General features: G+C 33.7%; 1 protein-coding gene across 8 annotated transcripts in view; it reads right to left on the bottom strand.

Moving 5' to 3' along the window:
- Window positions 1–2,402: 2,402 nt before the first annotated feature.
- The window catches only part of parlb (presenilin associated, rhomboid-like b), a 20,861-nt gene continuing 5,523 nt past the window's right edge, over window positions 2,403–17,740 (bottom strand). For 2 of the 8 annotated variants that reach the window (XM_087284765.1, XM_087284766.1), the window contains exons 4-10: window positions 14,159–14,207; window positions 13,348–13,443; window positions 10,888–11,037; window positions 10,728–10,798; window positions 8,000–8,101; window positions 7,812–7,909; window positions 2,403–4,831 (exon numbers count right to left, since the gene is read on the bottom strand). In XM_087284765.1, the coding sequence (XP_087140891.1) occupies window positions 4,717–4,831; window positions 7,812–7,909; window positions 8,000–8,101; window positions 10,728–10,798; window positions 10,888–11,037; window positions 13,348–13,443; window positions 14,159–14,207 (681 nt within the window). In that variant the 3' untranslated portion in view covers window positions 2,403–4,716. Of the gene's footprint in view, window positions 4,832–7,738; window positions 7,910–7,999; window positions 9,295–9,431; window positions 10,799–10,887; window positions 11,038–13,347; window positions 13,444–14,158; window positions 14,208–17,740 lie in introns of those variants that run through there. The other 6 variants (XR_015509932.1, XR_015509936.1, XR_015509933.1 and 3 more) reach the window with 6 other exon arrangements.

Below are 17,740 nucleotides of genomic sequence, written 5' to 3'. Positions count from 1 at the left end.
AAAAATTGGTCATAATGGCACAGTTGGTAGCAGGATCGCCTCACAGCAAAGAAGGTCACTGGTTTGAGCCCCGGATGGGTCAGTTGGCATTTCTGTGTGGAGTTTGCATGTTCTCCCTGTGTTGGTTTCTTCCGGGTGCTCCGGTTTCCCCCACAGTCCAAACACATGCGCTATAGGGGAATTGAGTAAGCTAAAATTGGCCGTAGCGCTTGTGAATGAGTGTGTATGGGTGTTTCCCAGTGTTGGGTTGCGGTTAAAAGGGCATCCGCTTTGTGACACATTTGCTGGATAAGTTGGTGGTTCATTCCGCTGTGACAACACCTGATTATTAAAGGGCGAAAAGAAAATAAATGAACTGTGAAAAATTACTTGCTCTGTTAAACATCATTTGGGAAATATTAATTAAAGAATAAACTTTGCACAGGAAGGCAAATCATTTTACCTTCAACTGTATGTATCGTTTTAAAACTTGTTTCTGCTTTAATTTGATTTCAAATACAATTAAAGTTTTTTTTTGTCATTTTTATTACAATTTAAAAATAAAATATTTAATTGATCTCGTCTATTATTCTTTATACTGATTATTTTGGTGTGGTTTGTTATTGTGATTGTATGCAAGTTTGTAATTTTGATTTTATTATTAGGTTTGTATGAATTTAAGAAAAGCATAAATAAAATGTATTATTATTAGGTTACAATATAGTTTATTTATATATATATATATATATATATATATATATATATATATATATATATATATATATATATATATATATATATATATATATACTTACTAGTAACAGGTTGGACCCCATTTGCCTTCAGAACTGCTTTAATCCTTCGTGGCACAGATTTTAAGGTACAACTATGTTGCTGGTGCCAAATTCTGACCCGACCATCCAAACGTGTCAGCAGAAATGGAGACTCATCAGAGCAGGCAACGCTTCTCCAATCTTCTATTGTCCAGTTTTGGTGAGTCTGTGTGAATTGTAGCCTCAGTTTCCTGTTCTTAGCTGACAGGAGCGGCACCCGGTGTGGTCTTCTGCTGCTGTAGCCCATCTCCCTCAAGGTTGGACGTGTTGTGTGTTCAGAGATGCTCTTCTGCAGACCTCGGTTGTAACGAGTGCTTATTTGAGTTACTGTTGCCTTTCTATCAGCTGGAACCAGTCTGGCCATTCTCCTTTGACATCAACAAGGAATTTGCGCCCACAGAACTGCTGCTCACTGAACATTTTTGGACAATTCTCTGTAAACCCTACAGATGGTTGTGCGTGAAATTCCTCGTGGATCAGCAGTTTCTGAAATACTCAGAGCAGCTCGTCTGGCACCAAAAACCATGCCACGTTCAAAGTCACTTAAATCCCCTTTCTTCCCCATTCTGATGCTCAGTTTTAACTGCAGCAGATCGTCTTGACCATGTCTACATGCATAAATGCTAATGGCTGATTAGAAATCTGCATTAACGAGCAGTTGGACCTTATAAAGTGGCCGGTAAGTATATATACACATTTAAAATTTTATAAATAGTTTGATTGTGCTTTTACTTTTTGTGTTCAGTTTCATTTAAGTTTGAAAGTTTAAACATACTTTTAATTATTCATTTTATTTTATTTGTTTATTATTATTTTAATATTCCTTGATAAAGACAAAAACAAAAAATCTGGATTAAAATAACAGCATTATTTGACTTGTTACTAATATTTAGCAATGTTATAAATGTCACTAATTTAATTAGGTATTTCTACATCAAAATCTTAAACTTTGCACTTCTAAGATCATTGATTAGAGATGTTAGTACATATTAATGCTATTAAACAGTGATATACAAGTCGAGTATCACTAATACTAGCACTAAAATATAGGTAGTATAAAACTTTAGAACAGCACTTTTATAACAGTAAAAACAAAAAGACTTTGGGTAAGAAAACCAGATCAAATATAATATAAATATATCAGAATAAAACAAAAATAAAACATTTTTTCTTGAATATATTTAGTGTTTTGTGGTGAAATCTAACACTAATTAATTAAGGGGCAATAATGAGTGACTTGTGATTCAAATATATGAAATTATGGGATGGAAGTTATTGAGAGAGAACTGGGAAACAGGAAAATCCGAGCGATACAGTGACTTCATCAAAACATGAGGAAGTGGAAAACAGGCACATTGTTCATCAGTTATTATGACACCATGACTGTTATTGAACTTTGACCAATCGGAGAAAACAACACTGAAACCGTTTCTACTGATGACATATATGTGTGTGTCTGTGTTTTATAGACAAACCTGGTTAATCATTCACATTTAACAGGGAGCAAAGTCTCAACAAAACAAACAAAACGCAAAGCAGAAGACATTATACAGGCTAACAGCAAATAAAACAAAGCCACGCGCCTGCTCATTTCTGATTAGACAACTTTAAATAATCGTTTTATTCTTGAATGACAATTACAGACTATATTAATCATACAAATTCTGTACATGTTGTCGTTTCGTGTTCACTCAGATGTACAGCAGTCGCTGTGGTGGGAGTTGAAGCTCCGCCTCTTAACTACATTTGCTTTTCTGCCAAGTGGGTGAAACTTACTGGATTCAAATTTAACCTTGGGGGTGGAGCTTATTTTATTCAAATTTAAACCTTGGTGGGCAGAACTGACTTTATTTAAATTTAAATTTGGTAGGCGGAGCTCATTTGATTAAAATTTAACCTTGGGGTTTAAGCTCATTTTATTTAAATCTAACCTTGATTGGTGGAGCTCAATTTAGTTAAATTAAATATTGTGGTGGAGCTCAATTTATTTAAACAAAACTTTAGGGGTGGAGCTCATTTTGTTTACATTTAATCTCGGTGGGCAGAACTAAGCTAAGCTAATTTTATTTCAATTTAACCTTGGTGGGTGGAGCTCAATTTATTTAAATTAAATCATAGGGGTGGAGCTCAATTTATTTAAATTAAATCGTAGGGGTGGAGCTAAATTTATTTAAATTAAACCTTAGGGGTCGAGCTCATTTTGTTCACATTTAACCTTGGTGGGCAGAACTAACTTTATTCAAACTTAACCTTGGTAGGTGGAGCTCAATTTATTTAAATTTAACCTCAGGGGTGGAGCTCACTGGATTTAAATTTAATCTTGGGGTGAAGCTCATTTCATTTAACCTTGGTGGGTGGAGCTCATTTTATTTAAATTTAACCTTGGGGTGGAGCTCATTTTATTTAAATTTAACCTTAGGGGGGGAGCTTAATTTATTCACAATTAACCTTGGTGGGTAGAACTCACGTTATTCAAATTTAACCTTGGTTGGTGAAGCTCATTTTACTTAAATTTAACCTTGGTGGGTGGAGCTTAATTTATTTAAATTAAACCTTATGGGTGGAGCTCACTGGATTTAAATTTAATCTTGCGGTGGAGCTCAATTTATTTAAATTTAACCTTGGTGGGCAGAACTGACTTTATTTAAATTTGGTGTGCGCAGCTCATTTGATTTTCAATTTGACGTTGGTGGGTGGAGTTCAATTTATTTAATTGTAAACTTGGGGGTGGAGTTTAATTTATTTAAAATAAACCTTAGGGGTGGAGCTCATTTTGTATACATTTAACCTCGGTTGGCAGAACTCACTTTATTCAAATTCAAACTTGGTGGGAGGAGCTCATTTCATTTAAATTTAACATTGGGGATTGGGCTTATTTTATTCAACTTTTACCCTGAGGGTGGAACTCATTTTATTCAAAATTCACCTTAGGGGTTGAACATTATTTTATTTAAATTTAACCTAGGGGGTGGGGCTCATTTTATTTAAATTTAAACAAGGGAGGCGGAGATAATTCTATTCACATTTAAACTTGATGGGTGGAGCTCTTTTTATTTAAATTTAACCTTGAGGCTGGAATTTATTTTGTTAAATTAAATCTTGGAGACAGATCATTTTAATCCAATTCAAACAGGGGGCGGAGCTCGTTTTATTCAAATTTAAATGTGGGGGTGGAGCTTATTTTATTTAAATTTAACCTTGGAAGGTGGGGTTCGTTTTATTTAAATTCAACCTTGGTAGGTGGGGCTCATTCTATTCAACGTTAATCTTGGTGGGCGGATCTCATTTTATTCAAACTTAAACTTGGTGGGGGGCGGAGCTCAGTAGATTCAAATGTAAACATGGGGTGGAGCTTATTTTATTTAAATACAACCCTGAGGGTGTAGCTAATGTCATTAAAATTTAAACTTGGTAGTTAAAGCTCATTTTATTCAAATTTAACCTTAAAGGTGGAGCTCAGATTTTATTCAAATTTTCCCTTGGTCGGCGGAGCTCATTTGATTTAAATTTAACCTTGGGGTAGAGCTAATTTCATTCAAATTTAAACTATGAGGTGGAGCTCAGTTTATTCAAATTTAACTTGTGATTGGCGAAGTATATTTGATTTAAATTTAATCTTGGTGGGTGGAGCTCATTTCATTCAAATTTAAGCTAGGGACGTAGCTCATTTTATTCAAATTTAAATTAGGGGTGGAGCTCATTTTATTCAACTTTAATGTTAGTGTGTGGAGCTCACTGGATTCAAATGTAACCCTGGGGGCGGAGCTCATTTTGTTCACATTTAAACTCGGGGGCAGGGCATTACCACACCACAGCGATAGTGAAAACACATCAGTGCAGGAATATCTGTGTCCTTTTTATCTCCTCCAGTCATCTGCTCGGTTTCTTTCCATCATGCACTGCTCTAAATGGAGCCGTTGCTGCCACCTCCTGGTCCTCGTGATCTGAAGTCATGCCACAGTTTCACCAGCGGCTCTCGGTTCTTCCAGATGAGCTCATGCCCATATATGATGTACCAGCTAGAGAAGAAAACACGTTTGATGTTTAGAAAATAAACATGTTAATCTATTGAAATGTGTTTTAAATGTATCTTGTGGCCACATTAAGAGCAGAGGGTTTCTGATTTATCAGTATATACAAGAAATATTTATTAATAGTGTTTGATTAACTTTTATATTTATTTATATATATTTTATTTCCAAGTTTTAGGAGTTAGTTTAGGTTTGATATGCTGCTGTTATTTTTACGTTTCTTCAATAGTTAGTAATATTTTGAAGTGTTTTAATTTGCATTAAGTTTGAAATTGTAATATTTTTATCTTTTATTTGAATGTTTTCAATGCTTTTTTTGTGGATTTGTTGTTTTGACAGTTTATAGATTTAGATGCTTTTATATTTTTAATGAGCTTTTAATGGCAATTTTAAATTAATGTAATGTGTATTTATATAGTGCATTTATTGTGTATGGCCATACACCCAAAGCACTTCACAATCATGAGAGGGGGGTCTCTCCACACCACCACCAGTGTGCAGCATCCACTTGGATAGTACGACGGCAGCCACAGGACAACTGTACCAGTGCTTCACAACACACCAGCTATAGGGGGAGTGGAGAGACAGTTCATAGAGCCAATTCAGTGGATGGTGATGATTGGGAGGCCATGATGGTTAAGGAAATGGAGGGAATTTGGCCAAGACACCAGGGTTACACCCATGCTTTTAACCAGAATTGCCATGAGATTTTTAACGACCACAGAGAGTCTCATCTGAAAGACGGCGCTCAATGACAGTGTAGCGTCCCCTTCACTTTTACTGAGGCATTAGGACTCACACAGACTGCAGGTTGAGCGCCCCCTGCTGGCCTCACTAACACCACTTCCAACAGCAACCTAGCTTTTCCCAGCTTTTGTGGTCTCCCATCCAGATACTGACCAGGCTCAGCATTGGTTGGCTTCAGTGAGTAACCACTCTTGGGCTGCAGGGTGATTTGGCTTCCATGCAATGAACATTAGCTTTGATTTTCACATGTTGACTTTAAAGGACTATTTTAAAACATTTTTGTTAGTGTTTATGGTTCTTTTGAGTTAGCTTTTATTATATTTACAGTATTTAATTTGACATTTTAGCAAATAAATTTTTTAATTCATTTATTTTCTTTTTGGCTTAGTCCCTTTATTAATCTGGGGTCGCTGCCGTGGAATGAACCACCAACTTATCCAGCATGTGTTTTATGCAGCAAATGCCCTTCCTGCTGCAACCCATCACTGGGAAACATCCATACACACCCATACACTACAAACAATTTAGCCTACCCAATTCACCTGTACCACTTGTTTTTGGATTTGTGGGGGAAACCGGAGCACCCGGAGAAAACCCACGCGAACACGGGGAGAACATGCAAACTCCACACAGAAATGCCAACTGACCCAGCCGAGGCTCGAACCAGCGACCTTCTTGCTGTGAGGCGAACGTGCTACCCACTGCGCCACCATTTTAGTAAATTAATACGCTTTTCAGTTTTGATCAGAACAAAAATAGTTTTTATATACAGATTTCTGTAAATATTTATTTTATTATTTATTATTGTGTATTTAAATTATTACATTTTAAACTCAACATTTAGTATGCTTTTGTTTTATTCATGTATTTTATGTTGCAGTATTTATTCATGCCATTCATTTCATCAGCTTTATTTTAATGAGTTTAGTATGTGCTCTTGTCATTTTTCTTTCTTAATATTTCAATAGTATAGAATAATATTTTGAATCAACATTTATTTTCCAATTTTATATTTTCATTTTAATTAAAACATTTTATGAGGCTTTTTTTAAAATTGTTTTTGTTTATTATTTTTATTTAGGTTTAATCAATTTCAATACCTTTTAAAGACCTCAGAATATTTTAAGACCTCATCGCCACTTCAAGTTCTAATCAGTATCAAACCTTTAACTTAATAAACAATTGTTAATAAAGAGTTGTAGTTAAATAAATCAATGGAGCACAACCATGCAACAGAACTCCCATAAGCTCAGAAGAAACAGCTTGAGAGAATAAGTTTTGCGCAGGGCCAGACGGAATCTGCGGACATTTTTTGCTATTTCTGTGGAGAATTTTGGTAAAAATCTGCGGATTTCTGCAGAATTATTTTGGGAGTATCCAGCAGAGTATCATAACTAAAACTTTAATATATTAAATAAAAAGTAAGAAATTACTGAATAAAAACTGAATAAATTCAGATTTACACTTTTACTCAAGTAAATAAACAGAATTAATAACGGGCGTAAATCGTAAATCTGCGTAAAATCTGCGAAAAATCTGCTGAATTCTGCGCGCGCAGATTCTTTGTGGGCCTAGTTTATGCGGTTGTTTTCAGTGACAGGCTTCAGCCAGTGTTTAAACTGATCTTTCTCTAACCAGGAGTACGCAAACTTACATTTTCCCGTCTGTTTCGCTCTATGGTTTCGCTACATGTGGACAGCGTTATATCACCTACCCGTGTTTGTCGCAAATTTGGTAACATCACCGGGAGGAAGGAACTTGGCCGGACGCGCCCTGGCCTGAAGAGGGGTGGAGCACGCCGTTGTTAATATTAGGAGGAAAATTAATTGATTTATGCTTTTTTGCAGTCAAACACTTTGGACAACGCTTGAACAAACTATTAAGACCTCATAAAAACATGATTAAGACTTTAATACATTTTAAGGGCCTTTATTTTCTCATAATTGATTTATCAACTTTTAACACTTTATAAGACCCTGCAGACACCCTGTAAATTGTTTTTAAATTCTATTTATATTAATTATAGTACCTAAACTTATTTTCTATGCTTTTAAAATTTTAAAGAAAGTGATAAAACACCAAAAACATGATTGAATTATTGCATAAACCTAATCGAGAATCCATAAAAAAATCCCAATGCAATTACAACAGTCATCTGTATTTCCTTTTAGTGTTATTCCAATTAATTAAGGCAATTTTTCATCATTGACATCTTACTCACATGCCGAATAAAGCTCCGCCTAAATGAGCGGCGTGATCAAAAAACCGCCATCCCAGAATCAAACCTGTTGTATCCAAGGCGACGATGGCTTTGAGAGCCTGTTGACAGAAAAAACATAACATGATCATTATGTGCACAGAATTACATTTAAATCACAATCATAAACTCTGTCTCTGACAAACACTCACGTTTCCGGCGGTGAAGGTGTACATCGGGAGGAAAATGATGGCCAGTTTGGCTTCAGGCATTTTTGTGCAAACAGCTGCTAGAACCGCCATGATGGCCCCTGACTGACACACAGTGTGGGGTGTAATGAGTTACTCAAATTCAGTTTTTCTCCACCACGTTCCTGGAGGAGCACCAGTTCTGCACACAATCCATGACTGCATCCGAAATTTCCTACTCAGTAGGTAATGCATTTGAATTTAAATGTACTACTCAACCTCAAATGTCAGTAGTATGAATTGAACTCAGGACGTACTACATCCGCCATTTTGTCAACATCACATGACTCAATAATTCTTTCATGGTGCATAATGGGATAGCATAGCGTGCATTGAATGCACACTTCAGAATCTTACCAGATTTACCAAGTCATCCGGGTACTTCTCGGTCGGATGACCGGGTTTTTCGAAAACTAAGAATTCAGACTTACTACTGAGCTCACATACTGTTTTTAGCATACTATATAGTATGGAAGTATGCGATTTCAGATGCACCCCATGTCTTCTTAACCTTACACACCTAATTCAGATCACCAGCTGAAAAGGCTATAATCGGTGCGACTGACAAAGGAGACATCCAAAACATGCAGTGCTGGAGGTCATTCAGGAAGGTGGTTGAGAAACAATGCTCTAATTAAATGACTTATTCGCTGAAAATCTGCTGAGCACATCATGTGATGCAATCCAGATTTTTAAAAACTATTTAAACCTATGTACATCAGATCAGAATCCAATGCAGATTATAAGACTGTGTAAACCAGATCTGAATCCTGATCATATTACTGTATAAACCAGATCTGAATCCTGATTATATGACTGTATAAACCAGATCTGAATCCTGATTATATTACTGTATAAACCAGATCTGAATCCTGATTATATAAATGTGCAGACCAGACCTGAATCATGAATATATTTCTGTATAAACCAGATCTGAATGCAGATTATATTATTGTGTAAACCAGATCTGAATGCAGATTATATGACTGTGTAAACCAGATCTGAATGCAGATTATATGACTGTGTAAACCAGATCTGAATCCTGATTATATTACTGTATAAACCAGATCTGAATCCTGATTATATAAATGTGCAGACCAGACCTGAATCATGAATATATTACTGTATAAACCAGATCTGAATCCTGATTATATTATTGTATAAACCAGATCTGAATGCAGATTATATTAATGTGTAAACCAAATCTGAACCCTGATTATTTTACTGTATAAACCAGGTCACAATCCAGATTTTAAAAACTGTGTAAATCAGATCTGAATGCAGATTATATGACTGTGTAAACCAGATCTGAATCCTGATCATATTACTGTATAAACCAGATCTGAATGTAGATTATATTAAAGTGCAGACCAGATCTGAAAGCAGATTATATGACTGTGTAAACCAGATCTGAATCCTGATCATATTACTGTATAAACCAGATCTGAATCCTGATTATATTACTGTATAAACCAGATCTGAATCCTGATTATATAAATGTGCAGACCAGACCTGAATCACGAATATATTACTGTATAAACCAGATCTGAATGCAGATTATATTATTGTGTAAACCAGATCTGAAAGCAGATTATATGACTGTGTAAACCAGATCTGAATCCTGATCATATTACTGTATAAACCAGATCTGAATCCTGATTATATTACTGTATAAACCAGATCTGAATCCTGATTATATTATTGTATAAACCAGATCTGAATGCAGATTATATTACTGTGTAAACCAAATCTGAACCCTGATTATTTTACTGTATAAACCAGGTAACAATCCAGATTTTAAAAACTGTGTAAATCAGATCTGAATGCAGATTATATGACTGTGTAAACCAGATCTGAATCCTGATCATATTACTGTATAAACCAGATCTGAATCCAGATTATAATAATGTGCAGACCAGATCTGAATCCTGATCATATTACTGTATAAACCAGATCTGAATGTAGATTATATTAATGTGCAGACCAGATCTGAAAGCAGATTACATTTCTGTGTACATCAAATATGAATCCAGATTATATTTCTGTGTACATCAAATATGAATCCAGATAATATTTGTGTACATCAGATATGAATCCAGATTATATTTCTGTGTACATCAGATCAGAATCCAGATTATATTTCTGTGTACATCAGATATGAATCCTGATTATACTTTTGTGTCCACCAAGACTGCATCCAGATTAAATAATTATGATTTTAAAAAAACATTTAAACCAAATAAAAAACAGTAACATTTAAACCAGATCTAAATTCTCATTAAATAACAGTATAAACTAGGTCTAAATCCAGATTGTAGGCCAGATATGAGTCCAGAAAAAAAACTGTGTAAACCAGATCTGAATCCAGATTAAATAACAGTGTAGACCAATAGACCAGATCTGAATCTAGACCTAATAACTGTGTAAAACAGATCACAACCATGATCGAAAAATGTCATGAACCAGATCTAGAAGCAGATTTAATTTGGCAATTTTTATTAATCGCAGGTGAGAGTTCTCCAAGCTTGAACTTTGGAACTCAGCAACATGCGAAAGTTGTCGTGCGAGCTTGTGTTCTCGGCCTGCAGCATTTGTATGCATATGAATGGAAGTCTATGGGGATTTACCCAACACAACAATCTGTGTACCACATTCACCCGATGTGTTAAACTAATGTGAAAAACACACTCACCGCTCCTAATGATGGACCCAAACGGCCCATCGCTGTTTTACTGACATAACTGACAAATGTGGAGATCACACCTGAGGATAGAGGACAAAATGTTCTCTACAAAAGTCTAATAATGCAGAAATATTTATAGTGATGTTTTTGTGTTCACATATGCACACACCTGCGGAGAGGTAGAGAGCCATGAACTGCTCTTTGCCCATCATATTGATGATGCTGGAGGAGAAACTCCACAACACGTACATGTTGGCGGACAAATGGAAGAGAGAATAGTGACTGAATGTAGACAGCAGCATCGGCCAGCACAGCGCCTCTGAAAGCAGATCACAATCCAGATTATAGTATGGTGTAAACCAGATCTGAACCCTGATCATATTACTGTATAAACCAGGTCACAATACAGATTTTAAAAACTGTGTAAATCAGATCTGAATGCAGATTATATTACTGTGTAAACCAGATCTGAATCCTAATTATATTACTGTATAAACCAGATCTGAATGCAGATTATATTACTGTATAAATCAGATCTGAATGCAGATTATATTACTGTATAAACCAGATCTGAATCCAGATTATATTACTGTGAAAACCAAATCTGAACCCTGATTATTTTACTGTATAAACCAGGTCACAATCCAGATTTTAAAAACTGTGTAAATTAGATCTAAATGCAGAATATATGACTGTGTAAACCAGATCTGAATCCTGATCATATTACTGTATAAACCAGATCTGAATCCTGATTATATTACTGTGTAAACCAGATCTGAATCCTGATTATATTACTGTATAAACCAGATCTGAATCCAGATTATATTACTGTGTAAACCAGATCTGAATGCAGATTATATTACTGTGTAAACCAGATCTGAATGCAGATTATATTACTGTGTAAACCAGATCTGAATCCTGATCATATTACTGTATAAACCAGATCTGAATCCTGATTATATTACTGTGTAAATCAGATCTGAATCCTGATTATATTACTGTATAAACCAGATCTGAATCCAGATTATATTACTGTATAAACCAGATCTGAATCCAGATTATATTACTGTGTAAGCCAATTCTGAACCCTGATTATTTTACTGTATAAACCAGGTCACAATCCAGATTATAAAAACTGTGTAAATCAGATCTGAATGCAGATTATATGACTGTGTAAACCAGATCTGAATTCTGATCATATTACTGTATAAACCAGATCTGAATCATGAATATATTACTGTATAAACCAGATCTGAATGCAGATTATATTACTGTATAAACAGGATCTGAATCCTGATTATATCAATGTGCAGACCAGATCTGAATTCAGATTATATTACTGTATAAACCACATCTGAATCCTGATTATATTAATGTGCCAACCAGATGTGAACCCTGATTATATTATAAACCAGATCACAATCCAGATTTTAAAAATAATGTAAACTAGATCTGAATCCTTATTAAAATACTGTGTAAAGCAGATCCCTATGCAGAATTAATAAGGCAAAAGTGTAAATCAGATTTAAATAAAGATAAATAAAAGCTCTGTAAACAAGATGTAAAATCAGATTAAACAACCATGTGAATCAGATATGGATCCAGACTTTTAAAAAGTATTTATGAAAACAGATTATATTACTGTGTATACTAGATCTGAATCCAGATTATATCACTGTGTACACCAGATCTGAATCCAGATTATACTTTGGTGTAAACCAAGACTGAATCCAAATTCATAAATTTTGTGAATCAGATATGAATCCAGATTTTTTTTTAAAACTTACCAGATCTGAATCCTGATTAATAAACGGTAAAAAACAGGTCTCAATCCAGATTAAAAAACTGTGTAAACCAGATCAAAATCCAGATTTAAAATATGTGTACACCAGATCAAATTACTGCAAAAACCAAACCTGAATCCGAATTAAATAACAAGGTAAACCAGATCTGAAACCAGACTAAATATCTGTGTAAAACAGATAACAATTTTAAAATGGAATGAACCAGATCTAGAACCAGATTTAATTTAGTAATTTTTATTATTATAATTTCTATATTATCAGCTACTTTCATCTACCTTTAAACCTTTCAGACTAAGCTTTCTTAAGCCAGCCTAAAGTTTGTCTTGTTTTAATATAAATTTTAGTTTTTATTCATGCCCAGTTAGCATTTTTAGTGCTTCTATTTAAACACATTTTAGTTTGTTGCCAATACATTTAGTTTAACTATTTATGCTTGTGACCCAAAACAAATATTTGAATTTCATTTGCAGATTTTAATGACCAAAATATTAATCATTTTAGTAGCATCATTAGAATAATTTCAGATTTGCCCTCGCCAAAGTACTACCAGGCATATGCAACCATGAAACTTGTGCATGTTTAGTGAAATAAAATGCAAATTATTATTTTTTTTATGGTATGTACAGCATGCTATATACAGTATTTACATCTTTTATTAGATTTGAGGATAACATGTAAATCCAAAACTAAAAAAACTCCTACATAATAATTATATCCTACACAGAATGTGTCATATTAATGCGAGGTAAACATGACTGACCTTAAAAGACATTAGTTATTCAGATGCAGTGAATAAAAACAGATACACAGAAGAGTCCACTCACTTGAGGAAGGGTTTGATGTGAAGTACTTCACCATCAAGTGCTGCAGAGAGGGAACCCGCCAACAACAAAACACAAACGCATTCACTGCAATGATGCCTGAAACACAATATAGCTTTATTCAGCTACATGTTTTTACATACATTGGATGTTTATCATATGACCAAATGCTAGAAGCCTTAAACATAAACATTTTCAGTACAGTAATCGTGCATTCACACTGGGCTTCAGCATTAAAGCTTGAGGAAGTGTCTGAAGTTGGGGCTGATGTGATTGTCATAGCAGTGTCAAAGTGAATATGAAGCATTGATGCTGACACCCCGTGTCAATGGGGCATTAGGCTCCATTTGGTAACAACAGTTATTTAACTGTTTACATAACATTGACTAAATTTAATGTTATAACAACTGTCAAAGCATTTGTAAATCTTAGATGATGTTAATTTATTTATTAGTCATAATCTTTTCATTAAATGAGGTTTTTCAAAAAGTACAAAATTAATTCTGTTGAATATTTTATGAACATAACCATTCATTTATTTTCCTTCAGCTTAGTCTCTTTATTCATCAGAATCAGAGGTCGACACAGCATAAAGAACAGCAAAACTTATCCAGTATATGTTTTACGCAGTGGATGACGTTCCAGTTGCAAACCAAGTACTGGGAAACATCCATACACACACACTCATACACTTCGGCCAATTTAGTTTATTCAATTCACCTATAGCGCATGTGTTTGGACTGTGGGGGAAACCCGGAGGATTTTGTTTTTGCAATATTCTTTACAACTGCTCATTTATTTCATTTAGACTGACCTGTGACTGTTTTCTGCCCTTCACTTAAACTGTTCCACCACTGATTCACCTGCAGCAAAACACACATTCATTAAGCACACAGAGCACATAATATATATATATATATATATATATATATATACACACACACACACACACACACACACACACACACACACACACACACACACACACACACACACACACACACAAGTTACAATATATTAAGTTACAATATGTAAGTATAGGACACTCATTAAAGAAATGTGGGTACATATTAAAGAGCCCATATTATACATGAAATAGGGTCATATCTTGGTTGTAAGGGTCTCCAACAACAGTCTAATATGCATGCAAGGTCAAAAAACACTTTCATGGTCTTATAATCTGCATTTATTTTTACCTAATTATCCCAGCGACTCCTGTATGAATCGTCCAGTGATTCATTTGTTCCCAAACCCCTCCTTAGCGCGGAGCTAATCTGCGCTGATTGGACCGATGACAGTCCGTCGCGATTGGTCGACTGCCTTCAGTCAGAGAGTGAAATGGCCAATAGCTAATCAGCAATATAAAAAGTAATCACAGTTCATACACGCTCGATAGTGCAGGCGTGGATTTTAGCTGCCACACTATGGCGAGTGGATAGTGCCACGGATAACCGAACGAAGGAGACAGTCGTGTACTCGCCATACCACACACACACAAAAACACACACACACCTCCGGATGACAACGCTCCCGCTTCAGCCCGCACCCGCCAGGTTTTAGCCTGAGAACCCGCTCCGTTTTCTGCCCGCCGCGCCCGGTCCCGCTAGAGCGGAGAACACAACCAAATATCACCCAGTATACAGTCCAGACAGCCAAGCTGTCTGTATAAAAACACACACACAGCACAAAGTACACAAAGCTCGTTCGTTCGTTCGTTCGCTCTCTCTCGCTCTCTCTCTCTCTCTCCCCGCGCCAGATTTCTGCGGCGCGGGAATACATTTCCGAATAAATCGCGGGAGCAGAACTCTAGCACGGAGCTCCATAAACAAACAGCACGCGTCGCGTTTTTAACGTGACTTTGCACGCGATAAGATAAAATATCCAGTTAACCTGATACAGTACACGCGGTTACAAGTAACAAATCACAACTAAATACATTTGCAAGCTAGAGTCAACGAGGCAACAACTTTAACCGCACGTACTTACACTTGAGAAATGGAAGAAACCCATCCTGACGTCCATCAGTTACTCTTTACTGATCCTTCCTTTAACAAACTCAGATGAAGTATTCTTTGTAGCATGTAGCTTCCAGAAGTTTCCAACTGCTTGGTTATAATGCTGATGTTTCATCTTTGGGTAGAGACTCAATATATCCATCTGCAGTGTGACTTCAATCGACCGGCATGTTTGTGTGCGTGTGTTTGTGGGTGTGCGTGTGTTTGTGGGTGTGTGTGTGTCTGGGTTTCTGCGTCAGAGGGCGGGGCCTCAGGTTTGAAATCTCCCGGGTTTGCGCGTGCACGTGAATAACTTGGTTTCGTTCGTACGTCATGGCGAAACACCTAATGAGTCGGTATCAAGGCGACTCGTTTGAAGCACTATGAGTCGACTCTTTTATAGATGAATCAACCGTTTTAAACACTGTATTCTTACAGATTTAAGCCTTAGCTGGATACTTCACTTCACTTCACTTAGAGCTGTGTTACAAACTACATGGAGGGGAATTTTCAAAAACCCATAATATGGGCTCTTTAAGCATTTTCCATGAATCTTCCTTAAACTGAAATCATATACGACAAATGTAAAATGTGCAGTGAACTGAATACATTATCAATGTATAATTATTCAAATAATTATATCTTGATACATATATATATATATATATATATATATATATATATATGTATGAACAATTCAATGAAAATGTCAACCTTGCCATGAAAAGAAAAATGTTTTCACCAAAATAGCGAAACCATTTCTAAATTTCTTGCACAGGCAAGTGACAAAGTCAAACAAATGGCAATTTCACATCCATCACATCCATAACGAAAAAGTGTCACATCCATAACAAAGCTTTTCCCTCAAAAATGTAAAAATGTCAAAATAAAATAAAATCAATTAGTTTTGTTCTATAAGGAGCCAACTCTTATCCTTTTGTTGAGCATTATTAATTTTGGGTTGTGCAGTTTAATTCACAGAATTTCTACGAAATATGTTGTATACTGTAAACTCGCAGCCTTTTTTTGTCACATCCATAATGCTTGTTTATTTTCCTCATTTAAAGTATAAAAATGTTCACAGATTGAATTTTTTTGATCCCATAACTCTGTGGTTAGTTGTTTTAGAAAATATAAACAAATGATTCAATATAATGTTAACATATACTTTATCTGCGAATTTTTTGTTTTGAATTTTTACTGCAAATGTCACATCCATAACGCTGGAATCAGCCATATATATATATATATATATATATATATATATATATATATATATATATATATATATATATATATATATATATATATATATATATATAAAATTGATATATATATATGTGTGTGTATATATATATATATGTATGTGTGTGTGTGTGTGTGTGTGAGTGTGTGTGTGTATGTATGTATATATATATATATATATATATATATATATATACATGTATATATATATATATATGTATATATGTATATATATGTATATATATATATATATGTATATATATATATATATATATATATATATATATTGGTATATATATATATATATGTTATGTATATATATATATATAAAATTGATATATATATATATGTGTGTGTGTGTGTGTGTGTGTGTGTGTGTGTGTGTGTGTGTGTATATATATGTGTCTGTGAGTGTGTGTGTATATATGTATATATGTATGTATATATATATATATATATATATATGTATGTATATATATATATATATATATATATATATATATATATATATATATATGTATATATATATATATATATATATATATATATATATATATATATATATACATATGTATATATATATATATATATATATATATATATATATATATATATATATATATGTATATATATACATATGTATATATATATATATATATATATATATATATATATATATATATATATATATGTATATATATACATATGTATATATATATATATATATATATATATGTATGTATATATATATATATATATATATATATATATATATATATATATATATATATATATATATATGTATATATATGTATGTATATATATATATATATATATATATGTATATATATGTATGTATATATATATATATATATATATATATATATGTATATATATATATATATATATATATATATATATATATATATATATATATATATGTATATATATGTATATATATGTATATATATGTATATGTATATATATATATATATATATATATGTATGTATATATATATATATATATATATGTATATATGTATATATGTATATATGTATATGTATATATGTATATATATATATATATATATATATATATATATATATATATATATATATATATATATATTAGGGCTGTAACGATACACGATATAAAA

This window comes from Danio rerio, chromosome 15 (assembly GCF_052040795.2).
Source record: "Danio rerio strain M-AB ecotype USA chromosome 15, GRCz13ab, whole genome shotgun sequence".
Classification (NCBI taxonomy): domain Eukaryota; kingdom Metazoa; phylum Chordata; class Actinopteri; order Cypriniformes; family Danionidae; genus Danio; species Danio rerio.
The sequence above is the reverse complement of the archived record's forward strand: the minus strand, read 5'-3'. Positions and strand labels throughout refer to the sequence as shown.